The sequence below is a fragment of the Gorilla gorilla genome, chromosome 2, assembly GCF_029281585.2.
Source record: "Gorilla gorilla gorilla isolate KB3781 chromosome 2, NHGRI_mGorGor1-v2.1_pri, whole genome shotgun sequence".
NCBI classification, from domain to species: domain Eukaryota; kingdom Metazoa; phylum Chordata; class Mammalia; order Primates; family Hominidae; genus Gorilla; species Gorilla gorilla.
The window spans coordinates 50142142-50167439 of NC_086017.1; the positions used below are offsets into that span (position 1 = coordinate 50142142).

The window sequence follows — 25298 nt, forward strand, 5'->3', positions numbered from 1 at the left end:
CATAAATGTTTTCTTTTGAGAAGTGTCTGTTCATGTCCTTCACCCACTTTTTGATGGGGTTGTTTGTTTTTTTCTTGTAAATTTTTTTGAGTTCATTGTAGATTCTGGATATTAGCCCTTTGTCAGATGAGTAGGTTGCAAAAATTTTCTCCCATCTTGTAGGTTGCCTGTTCACTCTGACGGTAGTTTCTTTTGCTGTGCAGAAGCTCTTTAGTTTAATTAGATCCCATTTGTCAATTTTGGTTTTTGTTGCCATTGGTTTTGGTGTTTTAGACATGAAGTCCTTGCCCATGCCTATGTCCTGAATGGTAATGCCTAGGTTTTCTTTTAGGGTTTTTATGCTTTTAGGTCTAACGTTTAAGTCTTTAATCCATCTTGAATTGATTTTTGTATAAGGTGTAAGGAAGGGATCCAGTTTCAGCTTTCTACATATGGCTAGCCAGTTTTCCCAGCACCATTTATTAAATAGGGAATCCTTTCCCCATTGCTTGTTTTTGTCAGGTTTGTCAAAGATCAGATAGTTGTAGATATGCGGCGTTATTTCTGACGGCTCTGTTCTGTTCCCTTGATCTATATCTCTGTTTTGGTACCAGTACCATGCTGTTTTGGTTACTGTAGCCTTGGGTCTACAGCTCCCAGCGTGAGCGATGCAGAAGACGGGTGATTTCTGCATTTCCGTCTGAGGTACCGGGTTCATCTCACTAGGGAGTGCCAGACAGTGGGCGCAGGTCAGTGGGTGCGCACACCGTGCGCGAGCTGAAGCAGGGCGAGGCATTGCCTCACTCGGGAAGCGCAAGGGGTCAGGGAGTTCCCTTTCCTAGTCAAAGAAAGTGGTGACAGACGGCACCTGGAAAATCGGGTCACTCCCACCCGAATACTGTGCTTTTCCAATGGGCTTAAAAAAGAGGGCATGGGTATTTGAGAATTATCTTGTCTCTCAGCTTTGACACTCCTCACCTGCTATCTGGCATTAGTGCTGTGAAATCAGCTCTTGTCTCCCCTAAAGGCAGAAACAACCTAGGACTAATCCCACCCTCCACAGCAGCACGCAATGGGGGCTCAGTTCCTTGGGCTGAATGCCTTGGTCTGTAGGTATTTTAAATTCTTGCTGTGAAGAGCTCCACTGTACCTTTTGGGGTCTGGCTGGAAGAGGAGAGTTTCATGAAAGGGGCTGTTAACTCAGGTGTGGGCAAGGTTAAGGGATGCTGAGGGTGGAATAGTAGCAATAAAAGGAAGCTGTTACCAGCCCTAGACAGTGGTATCTCCACTGGTCAAACCCATCCCACACAGCCAGGAAGCCCTGGTGATGAAGTCCAAATTGGTCGGCCTCCCAGGGAACAGGGCAGGACAAAGAAGGATAGAAAATGGACCTAGAAGGTCAACAGAGAAGGACTAGCATAGCATTCTCAGACCTGTGGTGTGAATAGTAGGACTGCCACCTTGAGGATGTATGCAGGGTTGTAAGTAACCCATAATCCCCAGCCTCAGAGGGAATGGAAGGCAAACCCAACTTCCCTTTTAGCTCCACCCCACATTGCCCATGGAGTATACAACCAGTGGCAGCAGACACAGTAGACCTGCACTACAGGGAGCCCAGCTCTGCCACTTAATCCAGATCCATGCAGAGGATGTTGGTCCTCTTTCTTAAAGTTCTCCTACAACCCTTACAGCACTAAAGAGGATGTAGCACTAGAACTTGTGGAGACAATCATGGTTACTCAGGTGGTTCTCTGCCCTCAGAGAGCAAGGAAAGAAATACATTAGTCCCCTAAAGTATAATTCATGGAAGCCAAATCCAACAAGATGCTCTAAGGTCAAATAAGTCTGGGAAGCTTGCACACTCTTTCTAGGAAAATTGAGATACATATTAGTACATTAAAGCCTCTGAGAAGACCTGAAGTAAAGAAATCTGTTTAACACTCTTTATTCTAGAGAATTTAATCACAAATAGGTGTTTCATTAAGGTTCAAGGCATAAGAATATGCCTTGAACCACTCTGAGAAAGCCTTGTTGAACCAAGAGCCAGCGAATGCAATCATAGGCATCAATGACTAGAGTTTGAAGGGGTCATAGATTACTCAGACATGGTAACCATAGTTCTCACCAAAAGTGGACCTTAACTTGCCAAGCAAGTCCAAGTGAACATTTTTCAAATGGGTTATGTTTTATAAGGCTAGAATAACATTTTCATCATATAGCATGTTACCTTTTGTTATTTCAAGCCAGCCACAGAGCCAATATCATATCCATCTATAACCATAGCAACTCTAGTACCTTTATGTTAAAATCTGAAATGCAAAATGTTATAACATTCCAACTGAGATTATCACAGCATCGTAGGGCAAGGAGGATAAAGGCAAGGGAACTAGCTTCAGCCCTCCTGAGATCACTTCTAGGCTCCGCCAGTCCCCAGCTGTGAGACCTCAGAAAGTCACTAAACCTTCCTAGAGCAAAAAAATTCTCATCTTGAACACAGTGATTATAATAGTCTCTACCTCAAGGGTTGCTATGAGCATATATAAGTCACATAAAACCCTTGGCTTAGCCACTGGCTCAATAAATTAATGCTGTCATCATCATCATCATCGTCATCCCCACCATCATCATCATTATCCTCCTCCAGTCCTTTAGGCACCATCACTTTGGCTGTAAATTCCTGTTCAGCTGGTATCAGTGCCAAACCACTAAATCTCTTCTGCCTCCTGGTGCCAGGAAAGTAGGCTTTTAGTGAACACAGAGTAAAACATGAACATTCTGGCCTTGCTGAGGGCTTGGAGCTTTTTCATCTTGCTTTGTCTTGGCAGAAAAAAAACAAAAAAAGGAAGATTAGTGAATGAACATGTTGAAGATGTAAATAGCAATCAGGTTGATGCACATCCCAGGGTGTGATGACATTGAGTTTTGCGTGTTTCTGCTAAAATCAAGGTTCCAAGACCTTAGTTATGTCAAGTTATGTTTAACCATTGCCATGCTTAAATTATTTCGTTTCACTTAAATAACTCCAAATGTTGTCTCATTGTGTAAAACTGTAGATTTATATTTTAAATTATCTTATTAAAATAAATTTACTTTTTTGGTGTAGATAGGGAAAAGTATAAAAAAAGTATGATAAACTTCAAACCTCTCTGTTTCTCCCCCTTTTCCCCACCCCCAATTATTTTTTTACCCTCTAAAGGGAAGTTTTTCAACTTGAGAAATTTTGTGATACATTATTTGAATAATTTCTTCACTCAAATACCTTTGAAATACTTATCATTTCTTTCATTTGACAATAAAGAATCATTTCTTGCTTTAAAAACAAAAATAAATGGCTAAGATTAAATTGTGAAGATCTCTTAGAAACAGAATTTCTCTGTATGAAACAGAATTAATATTCAGCATATAATAAAGAAATATAAAACTAAAGATAAACTGAAGTGTGGCAATTCCCATCAGACATTTGATTCATGGCCCCTGTATGACTGGTGAATCATTTGATGTGACATCTTCTGTACCAGTCACTGCTGAAAGCTCCCAAGGCACAGGTAATTATGCCTGATGATGATGCACAAATTTGCTTTCATCAAACCTGTACCTGCCTTTGCTCCACGTTGAAATGTTTTGTAAAATTGCCAGTTTTAAAACAGATGAGTGAATCATGCCAAGGAATTGACAGAGTGGGAACATCTCAGGCTTCTTTCCCTCACCAACACAGCATCACTAAGTGTTAAAAAAAAAAAAAAAAAAAAAGAGTGCATGACTAGTGTACCTGAGCTCTTGACTCATCTTCAACTCTGCTATATTTTTAACTCAAGTTAAGGAAACTGTTAAAGTCTTGGCCATATGTTTCATTCAAATCAACTCTAAATTGCTGTGATTACAGGTTTAGGATTTTATATATGTTGATTAAACCTCAAGAACCTCTCTTTAAGTAATTACTTTCTTTAGCTACATCTCATTTCTTGTGTTGTTGGTTGCTTCATCACATTATTGATTAGGGTGACGGGGTATTTGTTTCATTCACCCTGGCCCACATCCCTTAGTCTGAATTATTTCAAGGATTTCACCTTGCTCACTTTTATGGGAATAACCTTATAAACTTGTAAGTAAAAAATGTTTCTTTTTCTTAAGTTTCTTTATCAGACTTGCTCTCTTATTTTTAACAGCTCTCAACAATTGTCCTAACTGACAGATAAATCGATACATGCTTCTCTTAACATCACACTATTTTCTAAGAAATATTTTTCTACTACAAACTTCGGGTTTATTTTAATTCCCTTAACCTCGTTGAAGCATGCAGAAGCTAATTAATCAGAGATAATTCACTCAAAATTTGTAATTATTTTAAATTATTTCCCCTCTTTCTTGTTTTCTGATTTTTTTCTCAATTACTAAATGCCAACCAAAAATTGTATTGGCAAAACTCCATCATGAGTTTTTCTCTTTGTTTCTTCTTGTCATTTTTATAGTCACTGGACCAATACACAATTTGCAAAGCTGATGTCATGTATTTTGTACTATTTGAACAAAAGCAACTTTGAAATGCTTTTTCTTACAGGAAAGTTTGTGGGAGAGGGAAGGTGTGGTTGACAGTGAGGGGTGTCAAGACCTCACACATTTAAGTGTGAAGAACGTTTATAAATGTTATAAAAATAATATCCCCCCTGCAATGTGAAGTCCAGTTCTCTCACTCCCCTGAATTGCTGGGGTCCCCTCAAGGGACCCCCAACCAGTCCCAAGTCTGCAGACATGAACTCAAATGTAGCACTGTCTCTACAGGTATACCTGGCAGCAGGCACTGTGTATGGACTGGAGACCCAGCTGACTGAGCTAGAAGATGCCGCCCGCTGCATCCACAGCGGCACTGATGAGACCCATCTGGCGGATCTGGAGGACCAGGTGGCCACGGCTGCAGCCCAAGTCCACCATGCTGAACTCCAGGTGAGAACTCTCCTCTCTGCCCGCATGGGTCGTGCAGGGTGAAACAGGGAGCCCCATGTTCTACAAGAATAACTTTAAAGCCATTGTATCTATCAGCTCCCATCATCTCCAGCATGTTTGCATGGATACAGTCCTTCCAGATGGATTCCACCAAATTCTCCCTTTAAAAGTGTAGTCCTCTTCTCTGCCAAATTAAAGTCTCGATAATATATTGGATGCCCTTTAAACCTTATACCAGTTTCCTCTTTGAGAAGTTTCCTGACCCATACATAGGTTTCTCTACTATACAGGTTTCCATTCCACTCCAAGACCATCCTTTTCTGACCCTTGTCACACTGTTGATTACTTATTAAGTAATATTATTAAGTAATATTCCCCATTATAGACTGAAAGCTCCATGAGAATAGAACTATAGCTGTGTGGCTTAACATGTAACTCCAGTGCCTAGCACAATACCTGGCACAGACTTAGCACACAATAAAAATGGGGTGAACAAATGAAGGAAATTGGAAGCATAGATTTCTCAGGACAATATTTTTCATGAGGAACAGGGAGGATTTAGATACGGCTATTTCAGAACTGATTGTCATAGTCTCTATAACTTTGTGACTATGGCTGTTTGAAGTTTTCACAGATATTCCCGTAGCCTTTGACTCTGTAAATCAAAATTGACCATGGATTAAGCCACTGATTTTCAAACTAGGGTCTACAGATATATTCTTGGGACCCATGACAATTTTTTTCTTTAAAAGGGCTCCATGTACGCCAGGCGTAGTGGCTCACGCCTGTAATCCCAGCACTTTGGGAGGCCGAGGCGGGTGGATCACAGGTCAGGAGATCGAGACCATCCTGGCTAACGCAGTGAAACCCCATCTCTACTACAAATACAAAAAAATTAGCCAGGAGTGGTGGCGGGCGCCTGTAGTCCCAGCTACTTGGGAGACTGAGGCAGGAGAATGGCATGAACCCGGGAGGCAGAGCTTGCAGTGAGCCAAGATTGCACCACTGCACTCCAGCCTGGGGCAACAGAGTGAGACTCCATCTCCAAAAAAATAAAAAAAAATAAAAATAAAAGGGCTCCATGTGTTACTCAAGTTTGAGAGACACTCATCTCTGCAGCTTGAGTTCAGTATAGACCCCTGGTTTGCTGATTTTTTTTTTTTTTTTTTTTTTTTTTTTTGAGACAGAGTCTTACTCTGTCACCCAGGCTGGAGTACAGTGGCACGATCTTGGCTCACTGCAACATTCACCTCCCTGGTTCAAGCAATTCCCCGCCTCAGCCTCCTGAGTAGCTGGGATTACAAGTGCACGCCACCACGCCCAGCTAATTTTTTTTTTTTTTTTTTTTGTATTTTTAGTAGAGACGGGGTTTCACCATGTTGGCCAGACTGGTCTCGAACTCCTGACCTCAGGCGATCCACCCGCCTTGGCCTCCCAAAGTGCTGGGATTACAGGTGTGAGCCACTGCAATAGATCCTGCATCTTAAAACTGAATCATTGGGAGAACTGTGGTCAATAAAACCATATCTAGATAGAGACATAAGTCAAAGAAAATGACTGAAGTGAGTCTCAATCATTTTAGAGGGTTTTTTTTTTCTTTTCGGCCGATTTAGGATGCACCCAGAAAAAAAGAGACAGAAACCACAGTAGGATCTGTGGCTCACACTTTTTCCAAACAGGATTTTGAGGGTTTCAATATTTAAAGGAGAAAAGTGGGCAGGAGCGGAAAGAGATGGAGGGAAAGAGGGAGGGTCTGGTGACATTCTTGTGAATCTGCCCATTGCACATGAAAAGGAGGGGTAAAGGGAATGGTCAACTATGTATTCATCTTGCACTCAGTAAATCTGCGCTTTACATAAGATAAAGTAAAAGTAAACAGAGAATAGAGGAAGCAGTCAAATATGCATTTATTTTCAGGTGGGTGAGGGGACAATTTCTAGTCTCCTCTTGTCCTGTAACCCATGAAGATAAGCTATTAATTTACATTGTCAGGGTGACGGAAGCTGTGAAGACATGGGGCCTTCTATCTGTAGCTATCAGTTTAGGAACAAAAGAAGGAAAGGCAGTTTTTGGGGACAGGGAGGAGGGGGTTGTGACTCAGCTTCCAAACTTCTCCCTTTTGGCATAGTGAATTGGGGGTCCCGAGATTTTATTTTCATTTCACAGAGACAATGACACTCTCAGGTGGTAATTATTTTAAAAGTAAATATTTTCACTTTATTGAGTCAAAAATACAACTCCTGACATCATTAACCACTCTAGAGAATGAAAGGGCACAATTCTCCACTCTGTGGATGGGTCAATGCTGTGAACTAGAAATGAACTTATCAGATAGATGGCCCTGTTGACTATTATCAGTAAGAATGGCTGAACAGCAATTCTCCTTAAAAAAAAATTATTTTCCATAAATTTCACCCAAGACTTAATCAATTTATTGTCAAAGATATATTAAGTAGAATCAAATCACTTGTTTTCTGTTACATTGTGTAGCAAATACTTCTTGAATGATTTTGCAGGAAGTAATATTTATGGGTGTTTGGGAGGATTTTATTGGATAATTATTCCCCCTTTATTGGATAGTTATTCCCCCTTCCACATTTTTCTAGACTTAAATTATTGTAGCCATGTTTTATGGCAGAAAACTCTAGAGTTCCAAATGTCCATTTTCCATGTGTTTAAATGTGTGCCTATTAATTTTTCATTTATTTTTAAATATTACAATAATGTTATCAATAATTCCCAATGTTCTGTGAGCGTTATTTTGTACTAGGTATTTGTCCTTAATGGTTTACCACATTATTGTATTTTTTTTTTCAGCAACCCCATAAGTGAGCTACTGTTACTATCCTCCTTTTATATCTGAGGAAACTTACCCAAGGTCAAATACCTAGAAAGTGATAAAACCGGGATTTTAATCCAAATTTTGTGAGCTCATAGCCCACACTCTTTTTCTTCTTTTGAGACAGAGTCTCACTCTGTCGCCCAGGCTGGGATGCAATGGCACAATCTTGGCTCACTGCAACCTCCGCCTCCTGGGTTCAAGTGATTCTCTTGCCTCAGCCTCCCGAGTAGCTGGGATTACAGGCATGCACCACCACGTCCAGCTAATTTTTGTATTTTTAGTAGAGAGAGGGTTTCATCATATTGGTCAGGCTGGTCTCAAACTCCTGACCTCAAGTAATCCACCAGCCTTGGCCTCCCAAAGTGCTGGGATTACAGGCGTGATCCAGCGCCAAACAGCTCACATTCTTAACCAGTCTGTGCTGTGTGGTTTCCTGGGAAATGTGTTGGTCCTGCCCTCAGGCATACACGCACTTGCCTAGGTGTCCTTAACTTGCATGGGAGATTGTTGACCCTGCCTTCAGCTTTGTGGATTATCTCAACTGCACCGCCAGGCATGCGGAAATTCTCCCCACCAGGCTAACTGGTGCCAGAGAATGAAGCCTCCAACTCCCTGTTGTCTGTTCTCACCCAAGGTCTAGTCTCACAGAGGATTTCTTGCAGGATGGTAGGAGGGTCCCCCATTGAGGGGGGTACATATGCTAAATTGTGTTCTTGGTAATATTAGGACAGAGTCTAAGGATGCTATCAACTTAGAGTCTACCTTTGAGACAGAGTGCCGTTATCCAGTGCTGAAAGAGACTGCAGAATGACCCTTGTGGAGCATGCTAAGGGTGCTGTCCACTGCATCATGCAAGGTTGTCTCTATGAAGGTTCCTGGAGAAAGCTTCTCTTAACTCCTAGTATCAGGAAAAGCTGTTCTTCTGAGTACTTGGTCTTCGATCTTGTGGACATGGAGCTCTTGGCTTTGGCTCCCAGGAAACTCAGAGCTGAATTGGTCATCCCCTTCTAGCAAATGTATAGCTCCTTGGACATGCCGTTCTAGAAGTGGGACATAATTATATAGAGACATAATTGAAGTGGGACATAATTATATATAGAGAGAAGATACAGGCAAAATCAGCCCTCAGTAGCCTCCTCTTTCTTTGTCCTTTGTCCTATGGACTGAAACTTGAAAAATTAGCCCTTTCTTATTCCAGAACCTGATAGTCCACAAATGAAGAGGTCAGCAGCTTGCTTTCCCATTGACCTTGTCTTTCCCAGGGCCCTCTGAGCAAGGCCCTCCATCAAAACTGCTTCCAGGGAAGAATGTGAGCATCTAATCCACACCAGTTGCTTATGACTGGTAAAAGCTTAGCCTGCAACTTTTCTCAGAGGCTTGTGTAATTTATTGGTTCATAAACCAAAAGAATGCAGTTCTTAATGTGAAATTTGAAGATTAAGAACAGAAAGGCATCTGGAGACCAGGAAGGGAAGGACTCAAGTGGCGTCTTCTGGGGCTGGCTACTGGGTAGCTTGTAATTCTCTTACCAGCTGCCACAGACTTGGCCTTCACCTACCTCCTCCTCCTTTTCTGACCATGACTGCCACCCCTCAGGGGTAGGGGATGCATCTTCCAAATTTGCTGACCCTTCAGTCTTTCTGTGTACCTCCTATAGCCCCTATCACAGTAGACTTTGTTCAAAGAAGCCCTCAGTAAATGACAGCAGAATTCAAATTTGTCTTGAGTAGCACAGAATTGTGGAGGGCTAAGAGGCAATGGAGACCTCCTGTGTGGAGCACACACACACACATTGGCTAGGGTCTACCATCAGCTTATTGTTTGATTCCCTAACAACAGAATGTACCATCTCAGCAGAATCTTGACCTCTTCCCTTGACCCTGCTAGCCTTTCCCTGCCTTTTCCAGCGTCCCCCATGCCGGGTGTTGGCACATCCTCTCAGACTGTGGCAATGTGACAAGAGCATGGCCACTGACATGAATTCCATGCACTGCCCAGATTGGCTGTGAGATGATGGGTGTATCACTTGTCCCTTTGAGCCAGTTTCCTTATCTGTGAAACCAAGATAATGGTACTTACTTCATAGAATTATTTAAAACACTTAGCATGGTTCCTGGCACATAATAATGCCCTTTTCTAAGAGCAGGGACAATATCTTCATTTCTGGAGACAGGGGAGGACCAGGGTTCTCTCTGGGCACTAAGTGGGTTCTTACTTTCCATTTCTGCATTCAGACTCTGCTGGAAGAAAATCTGAGCTCTCTCTTGACCTTCCCATGTTACAAATTAGGAAAATGATGCCCAGAGAGGGGAGAGAGTTTCTCAAGGCTGGTTGGCTTCTTAATGGAGGAGATGGACTTGAACCGGGGGCCGCTAGGCCTCCCTTCTAAAACCTGGTGCTGTGGTTTTGGATTCATGAAGTTATGGAAGAAGAAAGCAGGACATATAAATGACTATAACAGGACATATAAATCCTATGACTTCCCTGACCACTCCTCACCCCCATGCTGAGCCAGGTGGCCCTGGGCCAGGGTCCCCATCATGTCCCCAGGCTTTCATTTATCCCCAGGCATACTCTGACAGGATTGTTGACATGCTGTAGAGCTAACAAACTAGAAATTTAAACTTATAAAGAAAGGCCTGTGTTCTATTTTCTTGCTACACACTAGATAGAGAAGTGTTTGTTTGGTAGAAGTTGAATGAACGAATGAATGAGCATACATCAAAGCAGATTTGTCTTTATAAATTCTTAACACTTTTAAGAAATATTTTCCCCTTCCGTATTTTCTCCCTGCCAATCTTGTCTTTCTGTTGCTTTAAGATTTCGGATATTGAGAGCCGGATTTCAGCCCTGACCATTGCAGGATTAAACATAGCACCATGTGTGCGCTTCACAAGAAGACGGGATCAGAAGCAAAGGACCCAGGTGTGTTTGTCCCTTTCTCCCTCTGTTGGAATGTTACATGGCTTGGAAAATTTAGAAGATAAAATATCTTTGGCTCTGCAAAGGTATATTGCTCATTGTGTTCTGTTTGTAGGTACAAACCATAGATACATCAAGGCAGCAAAGGAGGAAACTGCCTGCTCCACCGGTGAAAGGTATGCTAAATTAAAACCACAAAGCTACCAAAAAATTAAGCCTGAATCATTTACTTAATTAATAAACACAGAGACCTGAGTTTGAGAATTAGATCTAATGGAGCGTTCTCACACAGAATTGCTCTTGTCTATCTTGATTTGGCTCCCCCCAGAAGCAAACCCTGGGACAAGGATAGGAGTGAAAGTAGCTTGTTTGGAAGGTGCACTGCTAGAGAAGAAGATAAATGATTCAGAGAAAGAAATTAAATCAATCAATACAGGGTACTTGAATTAGGAGTTATTTCTTTGGGCAAATAAGGCTAAGTCCTCCTGGTGACCTCTGGGAGACAATGCTGGCTGCACCTCAGAGTTTTCTGCCCAAAGGGCAGGGAGATGGGATATTTGTTCTAAAACTCCCATCCATCTCTGGCTGAGAGTTACTTCTAGAGGCATTAACTCCCTGGTACTTCTGACCTGCCCCATGCATGAGCCAAGACAGAGTGGTGGTACTTGCTGTAGGATCTGTTGGAATATGCTGGAATGGTGACTGTCAAAGAGAAGTGAACAGAACACCAAAAGTATCTGCCACAGTGTCCAATCTAGAAAGGATCTGGCAATGCCAGTCATGTCGCCTTTATCTAATGGACATTTTCAACAAGTGCCCCAGGTTCAGAAGCCACAAAAGGGTGATGCCAAACTAGAAATTTAGATTTACAAATTAGAGGAGTAGAAAGTCCAAAAATGTGCATTTGGGCCTTGGTTCTGCTATTGATCATTTAACAAACATTTATTAAATGTTTATAATCTACAAAACTGTATGCAGTTAAAATTTATCACAGATTCACAGTCCTTTATTTGAAACCCTTGGGTCCCTATGTGCTTCATAATTTCTTGGGCATTAGAAAGGTAATATAGTACATGTGCTGTATATTTCTTTACACCCCCCATGGCATCTAGGCAGCATCTGAAAATCAAACAAACACATGAATATCCTTACAGCAGAGCACAAAAACATTTGCACTCCATGAGATGGACAAGGACATTAAATGGCCTCATGTCAGTTCAGGTCAGGTTTTATAATCAGATTCTTTTGGCTCCAAAGTTGTAAAAATTTGCAAGTTTTAGAACCTTTTCTATTTCAGGACTGCACATAAGTATTTATGAACTGTACTGGGTTATCTCTGAGCTATCGTTCCACAGAAAGCTATCAACGATGCCCTGACTTATTTGTCCATCATAAAAATAAACACAAAACAAAAAGATCCCATAGTCAATCAAACACAGTACAGGAATGAGATTCCAAGTCTAGAACAAAAGTCTGAGTAATCTGGCCACCTTGTTTTTTCCTTAACAATCAGTCCATCTTCTGGGTAACATTTTTTCCCATTTATTTCCTTTTAGCTGAAAAAATTGAGACATCTTCAGTGACTACCATTAAAACATTTAACCACAACTTCATTCTCCAAGGCGCCTCAACAAACAGGACTAAGGAAAGGAAAGGCACCACCAAGGATTTGATGGTAAATGTCATCTCTGTCTTAATGTTCAACGCTTTCACTGTTGATGGTACCTCCACTCTGTGTTGATGGTACCTCCACTCTGCAGCCTTTCCTTCTGTAGCTCCCGCATCAGAACCCCCAAAAAGTATCCTTCCTCCATGGTCTTATGGTCTGTTGGATTTGACTGGGGGGTGGATTTAGCAGTAAACCAAGAGCAGAGTGCTTGGTTGAATAAGGCCATGAAGCACACACACACACCGCCAGTCACCCTCCTCAACTGTTACTCTAGAAATCACTATTACTAATAACTTTCTACGCAAGTATAGAGGAAATAAGTCGTAACATGGTAAGTGTACTGGAAATTGCACTTGGACATACCAAAATGTAGCTTAACCCAGAGCATCCGGCTTACACCCGGAAGATTTCATCATGACCTAATCACTTTGAGCCAACTCTGGCCCCAAACCTTGCTAAAAATATTATCAACTATCTTAAACCATTTACCTTAGACAAAAGTATAGGCGATAGAAATTTTTACCCTGGCACAATAGACATAGCACTGTAAGGGAAAGATGAAAGAACTGCATCAAGCACTAAAAAGCAAAGACAAGCCCTTATACCTTCTGAATAATGTATTAACTAGAAATAACTATACACAGAGAACTTTAGCCAAGTCCCCCGAAACCAGATGAACTACCCAAGAACAGCTGAAAGAGCATACTCACCTATGTGGCAAAATAGTGGGAAGATTCATGAGTAGCAGTGACAAGCCTACCAAGCCTGTTGATAGCTGGTTGTCCAAGATAGAATCTTAGTTCAGCTTTAAACTTACCCACAGAATTACTTAATCTCCCTGTAAGTTTAACTGTTAGTCTAAAGAGGGACAGCTCTTCAGACCCTAGGAAACAACCTTCCTACAGAGAGTAAAAAATATTACCACCATAGTTGGCCCAAAAGCAGCCACCAATTAAGAAAGCGTTTAAGCTCAACAGCTAACTATCTTAAATTCTAATCAGTCTACTGAACTCCTAACATCACATTGGACTAATCTATTACTTAATAGAAGCAATAATGTTAATATAAGTAACATGAAGACATTCTCCATTGCATAAGCTTACATCAGACCAGAATAACCCACTGACAGTTAACAGCCTAATATTAATAACCGATATAATAAGCACCCTATTATTTACACTGTTAACCCAACACAGGTATGCTCTAAGGAGAGATTACAAAAAGTAAAAGGAATTCAGCAAATCTTACCCCGCTTGTTTACCAAAAACATCACCTCTAGCATTACCAGTATTAGAGTCACTGCCTGCCCAGTGACATATGTTCAACAGCCGCGGTATCCTGACCGTGCAAAGGTAGCATAATCACTTGTTCCCTAAATAGGGACTTGTATGAATGGCCATATGAAGGTTCAGCTGTCTCTTACTTTTAATCAGTGAAATTGACCTATTCGTGAAAACAAATAAGACTAGAAAACCCTATGGAGCTTTAATTCATTAATGCAAATAAAAACTCAAACAAGCCTACAGGCCCTAGCCTACTATCCCTGCATTAGAAAATTTGGTAGGGGTGAACTTGGAGCATAATTCAACCTCCAAACAACCTAAACTAAGATCGCACTAGTCTTAGTGAGTTAATACACATTGACCCAATAATTTGATCAACGGAATAAGTTACCTTAGGGATAGCAGTGCAATCCTATTCTAGAATCCATATTGACAATAGAGTTTACAACCTCGATGTTGGATCAGGACATCCTAACAGTGTAGCCGCTATTAAGGGTTCGTTTAGCAGTAGGGACGGGGGTTCTAAAACTAAGTGAGTAACATCCTACCTGCTATATACCTCTTTAATATGTGGGTATATCCTGTCAACTGTATCTCTAGCTCCTTGGAGGAAGCAGGTTTGATATAAGAGAAATGAAAATATGTAAATGGAAGATTAAGGTCTGGTTGAGGTGTAACAATTTTTATTCTGTTTTCAGTCCATATTCACTCTTCCTTAAATTTTTCATTAGCCATTAATGCTGTGTTCCTGAAAAAAGTCAGCAGCTACTCCTAAATGTAGCAAAGGAAGAGACAGTAAATAATTTGCATGAACTCTAGAAATTATACAGAAAGGACTGTTGGCTCTTTTGCTTAAAAACTGTCAATCGAGAAAAATAACGAGACAAGTCCCTATCATTTTATGAGGTTTATTTGCCAAAGTTAAGGATGTGCACACAGGAGACAGGTCTATGCCTTTCTCCGAAGGTGATTTTGAGGGCTCCAAATTTAAAACAGAAAGGGCAGGCTATTGAGAAGTACACAATTTTCATGTAAGAGGGGGGTAGGGAAAAATAGTCATTCATGCCTTTGTCTGGCTCAGTGAATCTGCATTTTTTTTTTACATCAGGTGACACAGACAAATGGGGCAGAGGAATAATGCAGGGAATCTGCATTTTTACAGCAGATAATATAGAAAAAATGGGGCAGGAGAACAATCAGATATGCATTTGTGTCTGGTGGGGGTGGGGGCAGGGTGACTGCACCTGTAAAGATAAGCTATCAATTTGCATTGCTATGGTGAAATTTTAACAGAAACACCTTAGGGTACAGATCTTGGAGCTCACTAGGAATTTCCATGTGGGCAAAATATGGGGGAGGCATATAGCTTTTCATTTTGTAGCCATCTTATTTAGGAACCGAAAGGAGAGGCAGGCTTATATGACCCAGTTCTCAGCTTGACTTTTCCCTTTAGCTTAGCGATTTGGGAACCCCCCAGATTTATTTTCCTTTCACAAAACCAACATACATGTCAAAATTTTGGCAAATGCTTGATGCTGCTTACATAGAAAATTATCATCTAACTAAGCTGCCTCAGTGATACCAGTTAAGCGGAGGGCAGATCATGTCTGAGATGACAAGACTAAAGCAAGGACAAATTTATTTTGTTACCTTTTATCCTTCACCCATTCCTCCCTTCCTCTTCCTCCCTGTCATTGTCCCTGTCTCATGAGGATAGAAGCACCACGTAATGGCATAATGGTGGATACATCCTTTTGAAATAAAAGTTACTCTCAGGCATTACATGGCAATAGCTCTACTCACTGCCTTCTCTTCATTGGTCAGCCATTAACCCTGACCTTTTAAAGTCTAATTCCCTTGCTTCTGACCATTATTTCACAGAGCAGAAAAAGATGCATTATCACACTAAAAGGGCAGACCACTAGTGTCAGGGAAGGAATTGGTTATAAATAAGAAAGTTAAAAATAAATTGTCTTTCATAGAGACAGGACATGAATTGGTGGCTGCCAGAGGTTGTGGGAAGGGGGAACAGGAAGAAACTCCTTAATGAGTAAGGGGTTTTACTTTACAGTGACAGAAATTTATTGAAACTAGATAAAGGTGGTAGTTGTACAACCTCGTGAACATACTAAATGCCACCAAATTGTTCACTTTAGAATGGTTTATTTTATGTTATGTGGCTTTCACCTCAATATGTTTTTTAAATAAAATAAAAATAAATTACCTTAAAGTAACACAGAAAGGTTAAAAATGAAAGAACAGACAATATTTACTAAACAAATAAAAGCAAAATAGGGCAGAAATAATTACTTTCAGAGAAAGGAGAATTCCAGATAAAAAGCATTGAGAGAAAACAAGGAGGAAAGATGTTTAAATTTTGATAAAATAAAGTAGTTAAGTCATGAGCCTTTCTTGATGTGGCAGATAATAGAGCAACACAATTTATGGTGCAACAGTTGGTGACTTTAAAACTCCCTTATCAGCCTTTGACAGCCCAAATAACCCATAAATAAATACAAATTAGAGAACTGAATAGTTTAAGTGTTAAGCTTTAATTAAGATGTTTATCTAACTTTATGCTTTATAGATCATTCACTCTCTTTCCAGGCATCAATGGACCGTTTATAAAAATTGACTTTATACCAAATCACAAAGAATACCTCAATAAATTCCAAAAAGTAAACAAACCCTCTATGATAACAATGCCAAACGTAATCTAGGGCAGTGCTGTCTAATAGAACTTTGTGTAATGAGGGTAATGGTCTATATCTGCAGTGACCAGTACAGTGGCCACTAGCCACGTGTGGCTATTGAGCACTTGAAATGTGGCTACTGCATTGAGGGAACTGATTTTTAAATTTTGGTTAATCTGAATGTAAATAGCCACATGTAGCTAGTGGCCACCATGTTGGACAGGGCCAATCTAGAAAATCAGAACAAAAGTTAAAAAACAGAAACCCTACTTAGAAGTTAAAAAGCACTGTACTCATATACACAACTGTCCATACACATACACATGCACACACACACACTTCAAAATAACTACTGAATTAGAAAAATCCACAGGGCACTTACAAAATGAAAACATTACATATATCAAAGCAAATAGGATACATATAAAACTACACTGCGTCAAATTTATAATATTAAATATTTTGTTCCTTGTTAAAGAAAATTCCCGACATCAAAAATAAACCCAAAAAACATTTAATTAAGACCAGAAATTATAGAAATGCTCTCTCTACATCTACATCTTACATCTACATCTAGAAGTTATTTGAAAAAAAAAAAAAATTTTGTGAGTCACATAAAAAAACTGAAAACAGATTATATAAAAGATGTCAATTTTTTATATATACAATGTGATGTAAAACTATTCTGATAAATTTAGAATCAATACTAGTCAAATCAGAATCAAATCAGAAAAATAGCAAAAACTAACTTAAGAAATAAAAAGAAACTTAAAATTTATTAAACCTTTCAAAAAGATTCTGTGGCCAAATGATTTTGCTGATTTTTTTTAAGGAACAATTCCCATACCATATAAAATATTCCAGGTCATCAAAATATTGAAAACTAAAAGATTCATGTTGTGAAGCTATCATAACCCCAATCATGAAAGCCTGCTCCGTGGCTGGTAAGCATGTATACATGTTCTGTGCCCATCACACACAGGCACGTACAGACACACAAAAATCGTTACACCAGTTGTACTTCTTCAGAGATGAATATGAAATAAAATATTAGCCAATTAAAGAGAAGTGCTTTCAGTAATAAATTACAGTAGGCCAAGCAAGGTGGCTCACACCTATAATTCCAGCACTTTGGGAGACCAAAGTGGGAGGATCACTTGAGGCCAGGAGTTCAAGACCAGCCTGGGCAACATAGTGAGACCTGTCTTTACAAAAAATAAAAAGTTAGCCAGTCATGGTGGCATATGCCTGTAGTCCCAGCTACTGGAGAGGCTAAGGCGGGGAACCCCTGAGCCCAGAAGTTTGAGGTTGCCGTGAGCTATGATTGCACCACTGCACTCCAGCCTGAGCAACAGAGTGAGACCCTGTCTCTAAGAATGAATGAAAAAATAAATAACAGGTAGGTTTTGTGGGAATGCAAGGATAGCTTAAATACTGTGGTATCAATCCCATTTATGCTGGAGGTTGCAGTTTTTTGAATTTTTGCATGAGTGAAAAATCAGACCTTGGTGATGACCTTGAACAGTAGTATATAAATAACTCCCACATGCTTAGCATTCCAATAATGGAACACTAGGCATAAGTGGAGTTTAATAAATCACATCAACAGTTCAATAAGAAAAGTCATTTCTTCCCAAATTAATTTGTAGCTTAATCCAATTTTCATAAAAAACTCGGCGAAATTTTCCTTGAATTAAAGTTCATATAATAATAAATCAGAAATAGACAAAAGCACTTTGCAAAATTACAAAGATTTTCCTCCCAGATTTTAAGACAAATTAAAAGCTGAAATGAAACTGATCATTAATGAAATAAATAGCCCAGAAATAGATACAACCACATATGAGAATGTGTTATATTATCTTTATAAAAGATTTAGAAACTAGTAAAGAAGGTATGGATTATTAAACAAACAAGAACACTGTGCTTGGAATACTGGACATTGGGATGGTAGTGGGAAAGAAGGCACATTCGATAATTATCTTATTCCAAATACCAAAATTAATTTCAGGTGGATTAAGAAGCATGCATTAAAAAATGACATCAGTTTCTAAATGTTGTGAAACATCTAACTGGTCAATAAGCATGAATAGCTTTTGATATTAAAAAGCGGTAAACATTATTTTTCATTGCTTCTTCTCACTCTTCCCAAGTGGCTGATGGGAGTGTGTTCAATGTCTCACCTCAGGAGCCTGCTCTGGAGTCAGCTGTGATGTACTGACACCATGGAATTCCACTGCCAGTGACCCACTGCCTCCGGCCGTACACGACAGTGCCTTGACCCAACAGCCATCGAGTACTGTATGTATTTCCACCTGAGGAGAAGGCCTGGGGATGCCACAGTGCACCATTGCACAGGGCTGTCCTGATACCTCATCCAGAAAGCCGTCTCAGACTTCAGCACTGCGGTCTTGCCCACTCTCTGCCTTAGGCTCCCAGGGGAATCCAAGACAGAAAACGAAGACACTGGCTTCCAACAGCAGCGCTCCATGTTTAAGATACATATTTTCCCTGTTTGCTTTGCTACTGTATGTTGACTTTAAGATCTTTTTTAAAATACATTTGATTCAGCTAGTATTCCATGTCAACAATTTGTCCAAAGCAAAACTGCTGGAGGGAGGTGGAGGGAGGAAGGTGGAAATTATTATTTAATATATCATTAATGCTTATTAATCTCTCACAAGCATCTTTGTCTTGCAAATCCTAAGGGAAAAGCAAGTCCCTGCAGTGAGCACTAGGGACAGTCTAATTTGGGGATTGCTCAACCATCAAGACTGCAGGTCTCCCTTCAGCCACCTCCTTCCTGCTAAAAGCTTAGCCTACCACACTACCAGTCATTCCCATCGCTTTGCAATCACAAGCCACAGGATGAGAAGTTCTGACTCACTCATGCCATGCCCAGGGCTATCTGAAACAATGTCTCATTAAGAATTTAGGGTTCTTCCATGGGCTTACTGACAGTTGCCCAAATCTGAAGGGGAAAGGGGCTTGAGAAAGACCATCATTGGCTCAACTTTAGGGCACTGTCCAGAGTCAACATGATGTGGTTTAGCAATGATCACATCTAAACAAAGTTTAGGTAAATGAATTATCGCAGAGAAAAACCACATGAGAAAATTTTTGTCCTCCAAATTTACTTCCCAATAAATATTCAGCAAAGCAGTAAAATGACCTTAAAGATAAAAATGATTAGGGAATAGCCTTAGAAAATTTATAGGTATAAAAAATTCAAGGACAAACTGTGCATTTAATGGACACAAGAATTGACTCTAACTCCGTGTCTGTGGTTTCTTTGAACCCATTGAACCCATATCAAATGTATGACTATTGTTTATAAGAGATAATGGAACTGAACTTTCACTCAATTAATTGGGCATTAACAACCTTCTTTTATGTTTGTTCCTGATATAGTCTGAATCTTAGGAAGACGGTAAAAGAAAGGAGGCAAGAGAATAGTTATGATGAATATGTGTTAAGTGCCTGCTCTGAAGGAGGCAATGTTCTTCTCATTTGAATCCTTATGGCAACCTTATTCAATAGGTTTTCCCATATTTCAGATTTAATAACTGAAGGCCAGAGAGATTAATTTGCCAAAGCCACACCTTTATGCTAATTATGATTGGAATGCATCACAAAAGCCTAACTCTGTTGTTTTCAACCTCTACGTTATTTTGCTGCTATGTGCATTTCCAGATCTGATTTTCTGCTGACTTGTGTGCTATGATCCACTCCTGAAGGGGGTCTACATTAATCTTCCAGTACTCCTTGCTGATGCTGTGTTATGTGTCATCTAACAGAAATGACTCCTTTGAAATAAGTAAATCTTTGGCTTTTTGTTCTGTTGGTGTGATTCAAAGCAAAACAAACAAACAAAAACAAATTTTAAAAACACAACAAAAAAGATTCGACTTCCGAATAGAATGTTTTCTTTAAGAGGCATGAAAAGCAACTATTGTTGTGTTACAGTGTTAAAAATATTCAGTTTTCTTTGACAAAAATGTGTACTGTGTAAGCCTTGCAAACAAAAAACAACAAAAAAGAAGCAGCAGCAGCCTGCTGTGTGGCATCTGAACTTTTATAAAGGTTTCCTTGTGCCAAATAAGTGCAAAGATTTAATTTACTATTAAAAACCATAAGCATATGTTATAGTTCCAGAAGAATTATTTTGTCATCAAGTGATTTTGATCTTTAGTGTCAATATTTATATTTAGATTAATTTTTATAAATGAAAATATTTTAATGGTTTAAGAAAATGAGGACAACAGGATAATATCTTTGATGACTTCTGAAAGTTATGCTTCCCTTCATGTTATATGCACATTGCCAAGAATTACTGTCAAGAGAAATGATAAGTAAAAGTCATTTATGAAAATAAAGATTGTGTGTGTGCAATTTTTTGGTTAAAGGAGACTAGGAGTGAGTAGGGGATAGGGAAAGAAGTCATGTGGCTAGTAACTGGAGGGGCCAAGATTCAATACCTTCCTTCCAGTTATACTGCTCTCCCCTCCATTGCAAGTTGTCCAGACAACAGAATTTCCCAGTGACTACCTCCACTCAAGTGGTCACCCAATCAAGTGGTCACCCAAGTAAGACCAGCAGTTCTCAAAGGGAGGTACAGTGTGATTTTTGCCCCTCAGGGAATATTTGACAATGTCTGGAGACATTTTTTATTGTAACAATTAAGGGTGTGCTGCCACTGGCATCTAGTGGGCAGAAAACAGGGATACTGCTAAACATCCTACAATGCATAGGACAGCCCCTGTCTTAGTCCATTTCATGTTGCTATAACAGAATAACACAGACTGGGTGGGTGATTTACAAAGAAAAAACTGTATTTCCTATAGTTCTGGAAACTGGGAAGTCTAAGGTCAAAGGGCCTGCATCTAGCAAGGGCCTTCTTGCTGTGTCATCCCATGGCAGAAGGCAGAAGGCAGAAGGCAGAAGGGTAAGAAAGCATACATGAGAGAGAGCAAGAGAAAGCCAAACTCACCTTTATAACAAACCCACTCTTACAATAATGAAACTACTCCTATGATAACAATGTTAATCCATTCATAAGGGCAGAACCCTCATGACCTAAACGCTCTTAAAGTTCTCACCTTTCAATACTATTGCATTGGGGATTAAGTTTCTAACACATGAACTTTGGGAGACATTCAAACCATAGCAGCCCCCTACAGTGAAGATTAACCTGAAATGTCAATAGTGGTGAGGCTGAGAACCCTGAGTTAGACCCTAGAGGTAAACCGGGACATCAATGGAGAAGCCCCTGTCAACCTCCAGGGGGATTGTGTAGCTGAGCAGGAAGCAGTGACTCTCTCAGTCTTTTGCAGGCTCAGTGGAGGTTGTTGCATCTCTAAGGCTGGCATGCCCAGAGCACTCAAGCCAGACACTGACCCCTGTCATCCCCAGATATGAATATGAACCTTCCACTAACCTAAAATAAATGAATATATGAAAATATTAACAGAAGCCAAGAGCCTCTGCCTGGTGGCTTTATGCAGTAAAGCCAGTATCCCAACATGAGCGTGCATCAGAATCATCTTTCCAAAGATTCTTGTTGAAGGAATCTCTGGAACAACAAACATTCCAGCTTGTTGAACGACAAATTGCTGGGCTCCACCTCAATGTTTCTGGTTTTTGTTTTGTTTTGTTTGAGATAGTGTCTCCCTGTGTCACCCAGGCTGGAGTGCAGTGGCGCAGTCTCAGCTCACTGCAACCTCTGCTTCTCAGGTTCAAGCGATTCTCCTGCCTCAGCCTCCTGAGTAGCTGGGATTACAGGCGCCTACCACCACATCCAGCTGGTTTTTGTATTTTTAGTAGGGACAAGGTTTCACCATGTTGGCCAGGCTGGTCTTGAACTCGTGACCTCAAGCAATCTGCCTGCCTCGGCCTCCCAAAGTGCTGGGATTACAGGCATGAGCCACCGCACCCAGTCTCCACCTCAATGTTTCTCATTTACATTTCTAACAAACTTCAGGTGATATTGATGCTGCTGATCTAGGGAGCACACTTTGAGAACCTCCGACCTAGGAGCAAGGTGGAGGGCAACCAACTTGCTTTAAGAGATTCCACCTGCACCTGGGTTACCCTAGGGAAGCTAATGCTTGGAAAAGCTAGAAAGCCAGGGAGCCGGGATTTAAAGGAAGCTCCCTCAAAACTGTAAAGCCCAAACCTTTCCCCTCCACTCAAAAGTAGGGACTGTCTCTAACTGCACTGCTAGGCAAAGAGGAATCTGAGAAAAAATGTATCCTTCATGGAACAACAACCCAGCCAAACACTAGCTACTGTGCTCTCCACATAATTCAAGTAATATTCCATACATTCAACTTCCAGGATAATTAGTATTTAAAGCACATAGTGAACCACAACTAACAATGTCATGTGACACAGGTAAAGCTATTTTTTCAAAGTATGGAGTAAGTTGAGAATATTCACTAAGGAAATCTCAGGCTGCAGACATTGCTGCTGAGCAGCAGCATGGAATGGAGGTGCAGAGCATGTGAGCAGCACTAACTCACATGCAGCTTGTCAGACAAAGACAGATGGCAGGGAAACAGATCTCCATCACAAGCACCAAGGACTGCTAGGGCACCAAAATTTGTGGTTCAAACAAGAGGCCCAGGAAAAGCTGGGAAAACAGCCCATTTGGCAACAGGGAAAGGGAGGAAGGGCAATCTCAATCATTAGATGCCTGCCATGTGCCAGGCGCTGCTGAGTCCTTATACACCAATTATATCTTTACAATCTCTGAGGAAGTTCACAGCAATTCCACTTTATACCCAAGAAAATGAGGCCCTAAATGGAATTGGTGAATAGGGCAGCATTTTCTAGAACCAAAGTTTCCCTAAACAAATAGTAAGATTGGATCATATCTGGTTGAAATGAGACTTTTCCTAACATAATTTAATATAAAGAAAATACCTGAGGTTATTAAAACAAAATAAATACAGTATTAGTGGTTGTCCACAGAAAGGAACACTGCTGGCTGGTGACAAGGACTCCCTACTTGACCAAATTATTCAGGCTTCTCTGAGTCCTCTTCTCAACTAGGCCTTGTCCTTGGCCTGCCAACACAAGTTTAGCAAGTCAGTTTAGTGAGAACCCCCACCCTTAATATCTAATCAAGTTCCTCTTAATAATTTTCTATCCACTGATTTCCTCACCAAGTCCATTGGCTAAAAATCCCCAGCTACCTTTGCTATATTCAGAGTTGACTTTGGTTATATGCTGAAGTCTCTCTTCCCTACTGCAGTAGCTCAAATAAAATCTGTCTTGCCATTTTTAACAAGTATCCAGTGTAATTTCTCTTTGATAGTGGCTTGAGGTGAAAGGGAAATTTGTCACCAAAGATCTTTTTGTACCATCTAAGTTTTGAGTCATAGGAACATATTGCCTATTTAAAATAAACAGGAAAAAGGGGGAAATTATTCTTGATCCTCAACAACCAACCTGTGAAGGACTGGGTAAATATATAGCAGCTTCAACCATTAAAGTATCTGTTCTTAAGGAATAAAAGATGCATTATACTGGATAAGGAAGCCACCATTTGCATAAAATAGTATGCTAACCACACATCATTCTTATCTATAAAAGTAACTCTTGTGAGGCTCTCAGAAAGACAATGTGTCTGACTAGACTGACTCCTCCACCATTAATCTGAATGAAATTTGTGTGGGATTGTAGACCAAGATTTTCATACACACATCCACACACAGCCTATCCTTTGCAGCATAAAATTGAAATGCAGAGCTTCTCAGGAGAAAAACGTTTGTAAGAATGAGTTTGAATTACACCTTTGGTTTGGAATTGAACTGTTTGTTTGGCTTTCTCTCCTAAGCTGTATACTCAGAAAGGAAAACAAAAAAGTTCAATACTGCCAGGAATATTTGCTGTTTGTCACAGATGAAACCTGATAGTAAGACATTTGAGGAGGATTTCTTTTCTTTTCTTTTCTTTTCTTTTCTTTTCTTTTGAGACGGAGTCTCGTTCTGTCACCCAGGCTAGAGTGCAGTGGCGCCATCTGGGCTCACTGCAAGCTCTGCCCCCTGGGTTCACACCATTCTCCTGCCTGAGCCTCCCGAGTAGCCGGGACTACAAGTGCCCGCCACTGCGCCCGGCTAATTTTTTGTATTTTTAGTAGAGACAGGGTTTCACCGTGTTAGCCAGGATGGTCTGGATCTCCTGACCTCGTGATCCGCCCACCTCGGCCTCCCAAAGTGCTGGGATTACAGGCGTGACCCACTGCGCCAGGCCGAGGAGGAATTTTTTTAAGGAACTCTATGGCCAGAAGTCAACTGGAAGCTAATATTCAGGCTATGCATACATTTTTTTAAGGCCCCTCTGTTCTATTAAATCTTGCTTCTCCCATGGGAACGTCTTAGTCAACTGAAATTCCTTTTCTAAAAGCCCTGCTAACTTTATATGCTCTGCCCCTCTGTCCACTTTCTTCCTTGTTGGCATGATTTTTGACTATTTGAATATTGAGCAAATGAAAAATTGTAAAGGTCTTTTCTACAAATATTAAAGGCTTTATTCAAATTGGCTTAGAGATAAATGAGTATACCTAAAATTCCTAGAAATATAGGAACTAGTCTAAATGCTTTTCAGGTTTACATGACTTGAGTAAATCTGTAATAAGACTCGTTTAATATTGTCAGTTTAATGAGAACATTTGTGTCTTCTGAGTTGTCAACAATACTCACGTACTTAACTTTAGGGCTCCTGCATTGTCATGACTGCCTGACATGCATGTGCTGTCAAGATGGATAATAGGAAAATAACTTGAGGTGATGGCAGCTTTGTCTCATGTCTCATGTAATTTTCATGAGTGTTCCAAGCATAATTGTTAAGAATGAGTGAATTAAATAGATGTAACTGAAATAAAAGTTTATAAATGTAGTTTTAAACAATAATATATTTTAAAATGTCTGCTTTCAAAAGTGTCCCAAATTTCTTTGGTAACCATA

At 40.2% G+C, this 25298-nt stretch overlaps 1 protein-coding gene and 1 long non-coding RNA gene across 3 annotated transcripts in view; one reads left to right on the forward strand and one right to left on the reverse strand.

Annotated features, from left to right (window-relative positions):
• MYRIP (myosin VIIA and Rab interacting protein) overlaps positions 1-20705 on the forward strand; it is a 450013-nt gene extending 429308 nt beyond the window's left edge. Inside the window, exons 13-17 of one of the 2 annotated variants that reach the window (XM_031009332.3) lie at positions 4759-4920; positions 10583-10687; positions 10800-10860; positions 12241-12359; positions 18518-20705. In XM_031009332.3, coding sequence (XP_030865192.3) covers positions 4759-4920; positions 10583-10687; positions 10800-10860; positions 12241-12359; positions 18518-18550 — 480 coding nt within the window. In that variant the 3' untranslated portion in view covers positions 18551-20705. Of the gene's footprint in view, positions 1-4758; positions 4921-10582; positions 10688-10799; positions 10861-12240; positions 12360-18482 lie in introns of both variants that reach the window. The other variant, XM_063703711.1, reaches the window with a different exon arrangement.
• LOC115933985 (uncharacterized) overlaps positions 7112-25298 on the reverse strand; it is a 62637-nt gene continuing 44450 nt past the window's right edge. Inside the window, exon 3 of the long non-coding RNA XR_004069836.3 lies at positions 7112-8802. This is a non-coding gene — a long non-coding RNA (uncharacterized lncRNA). The remainder of the gene's footprint in view (positions 8803-25298) is intronic.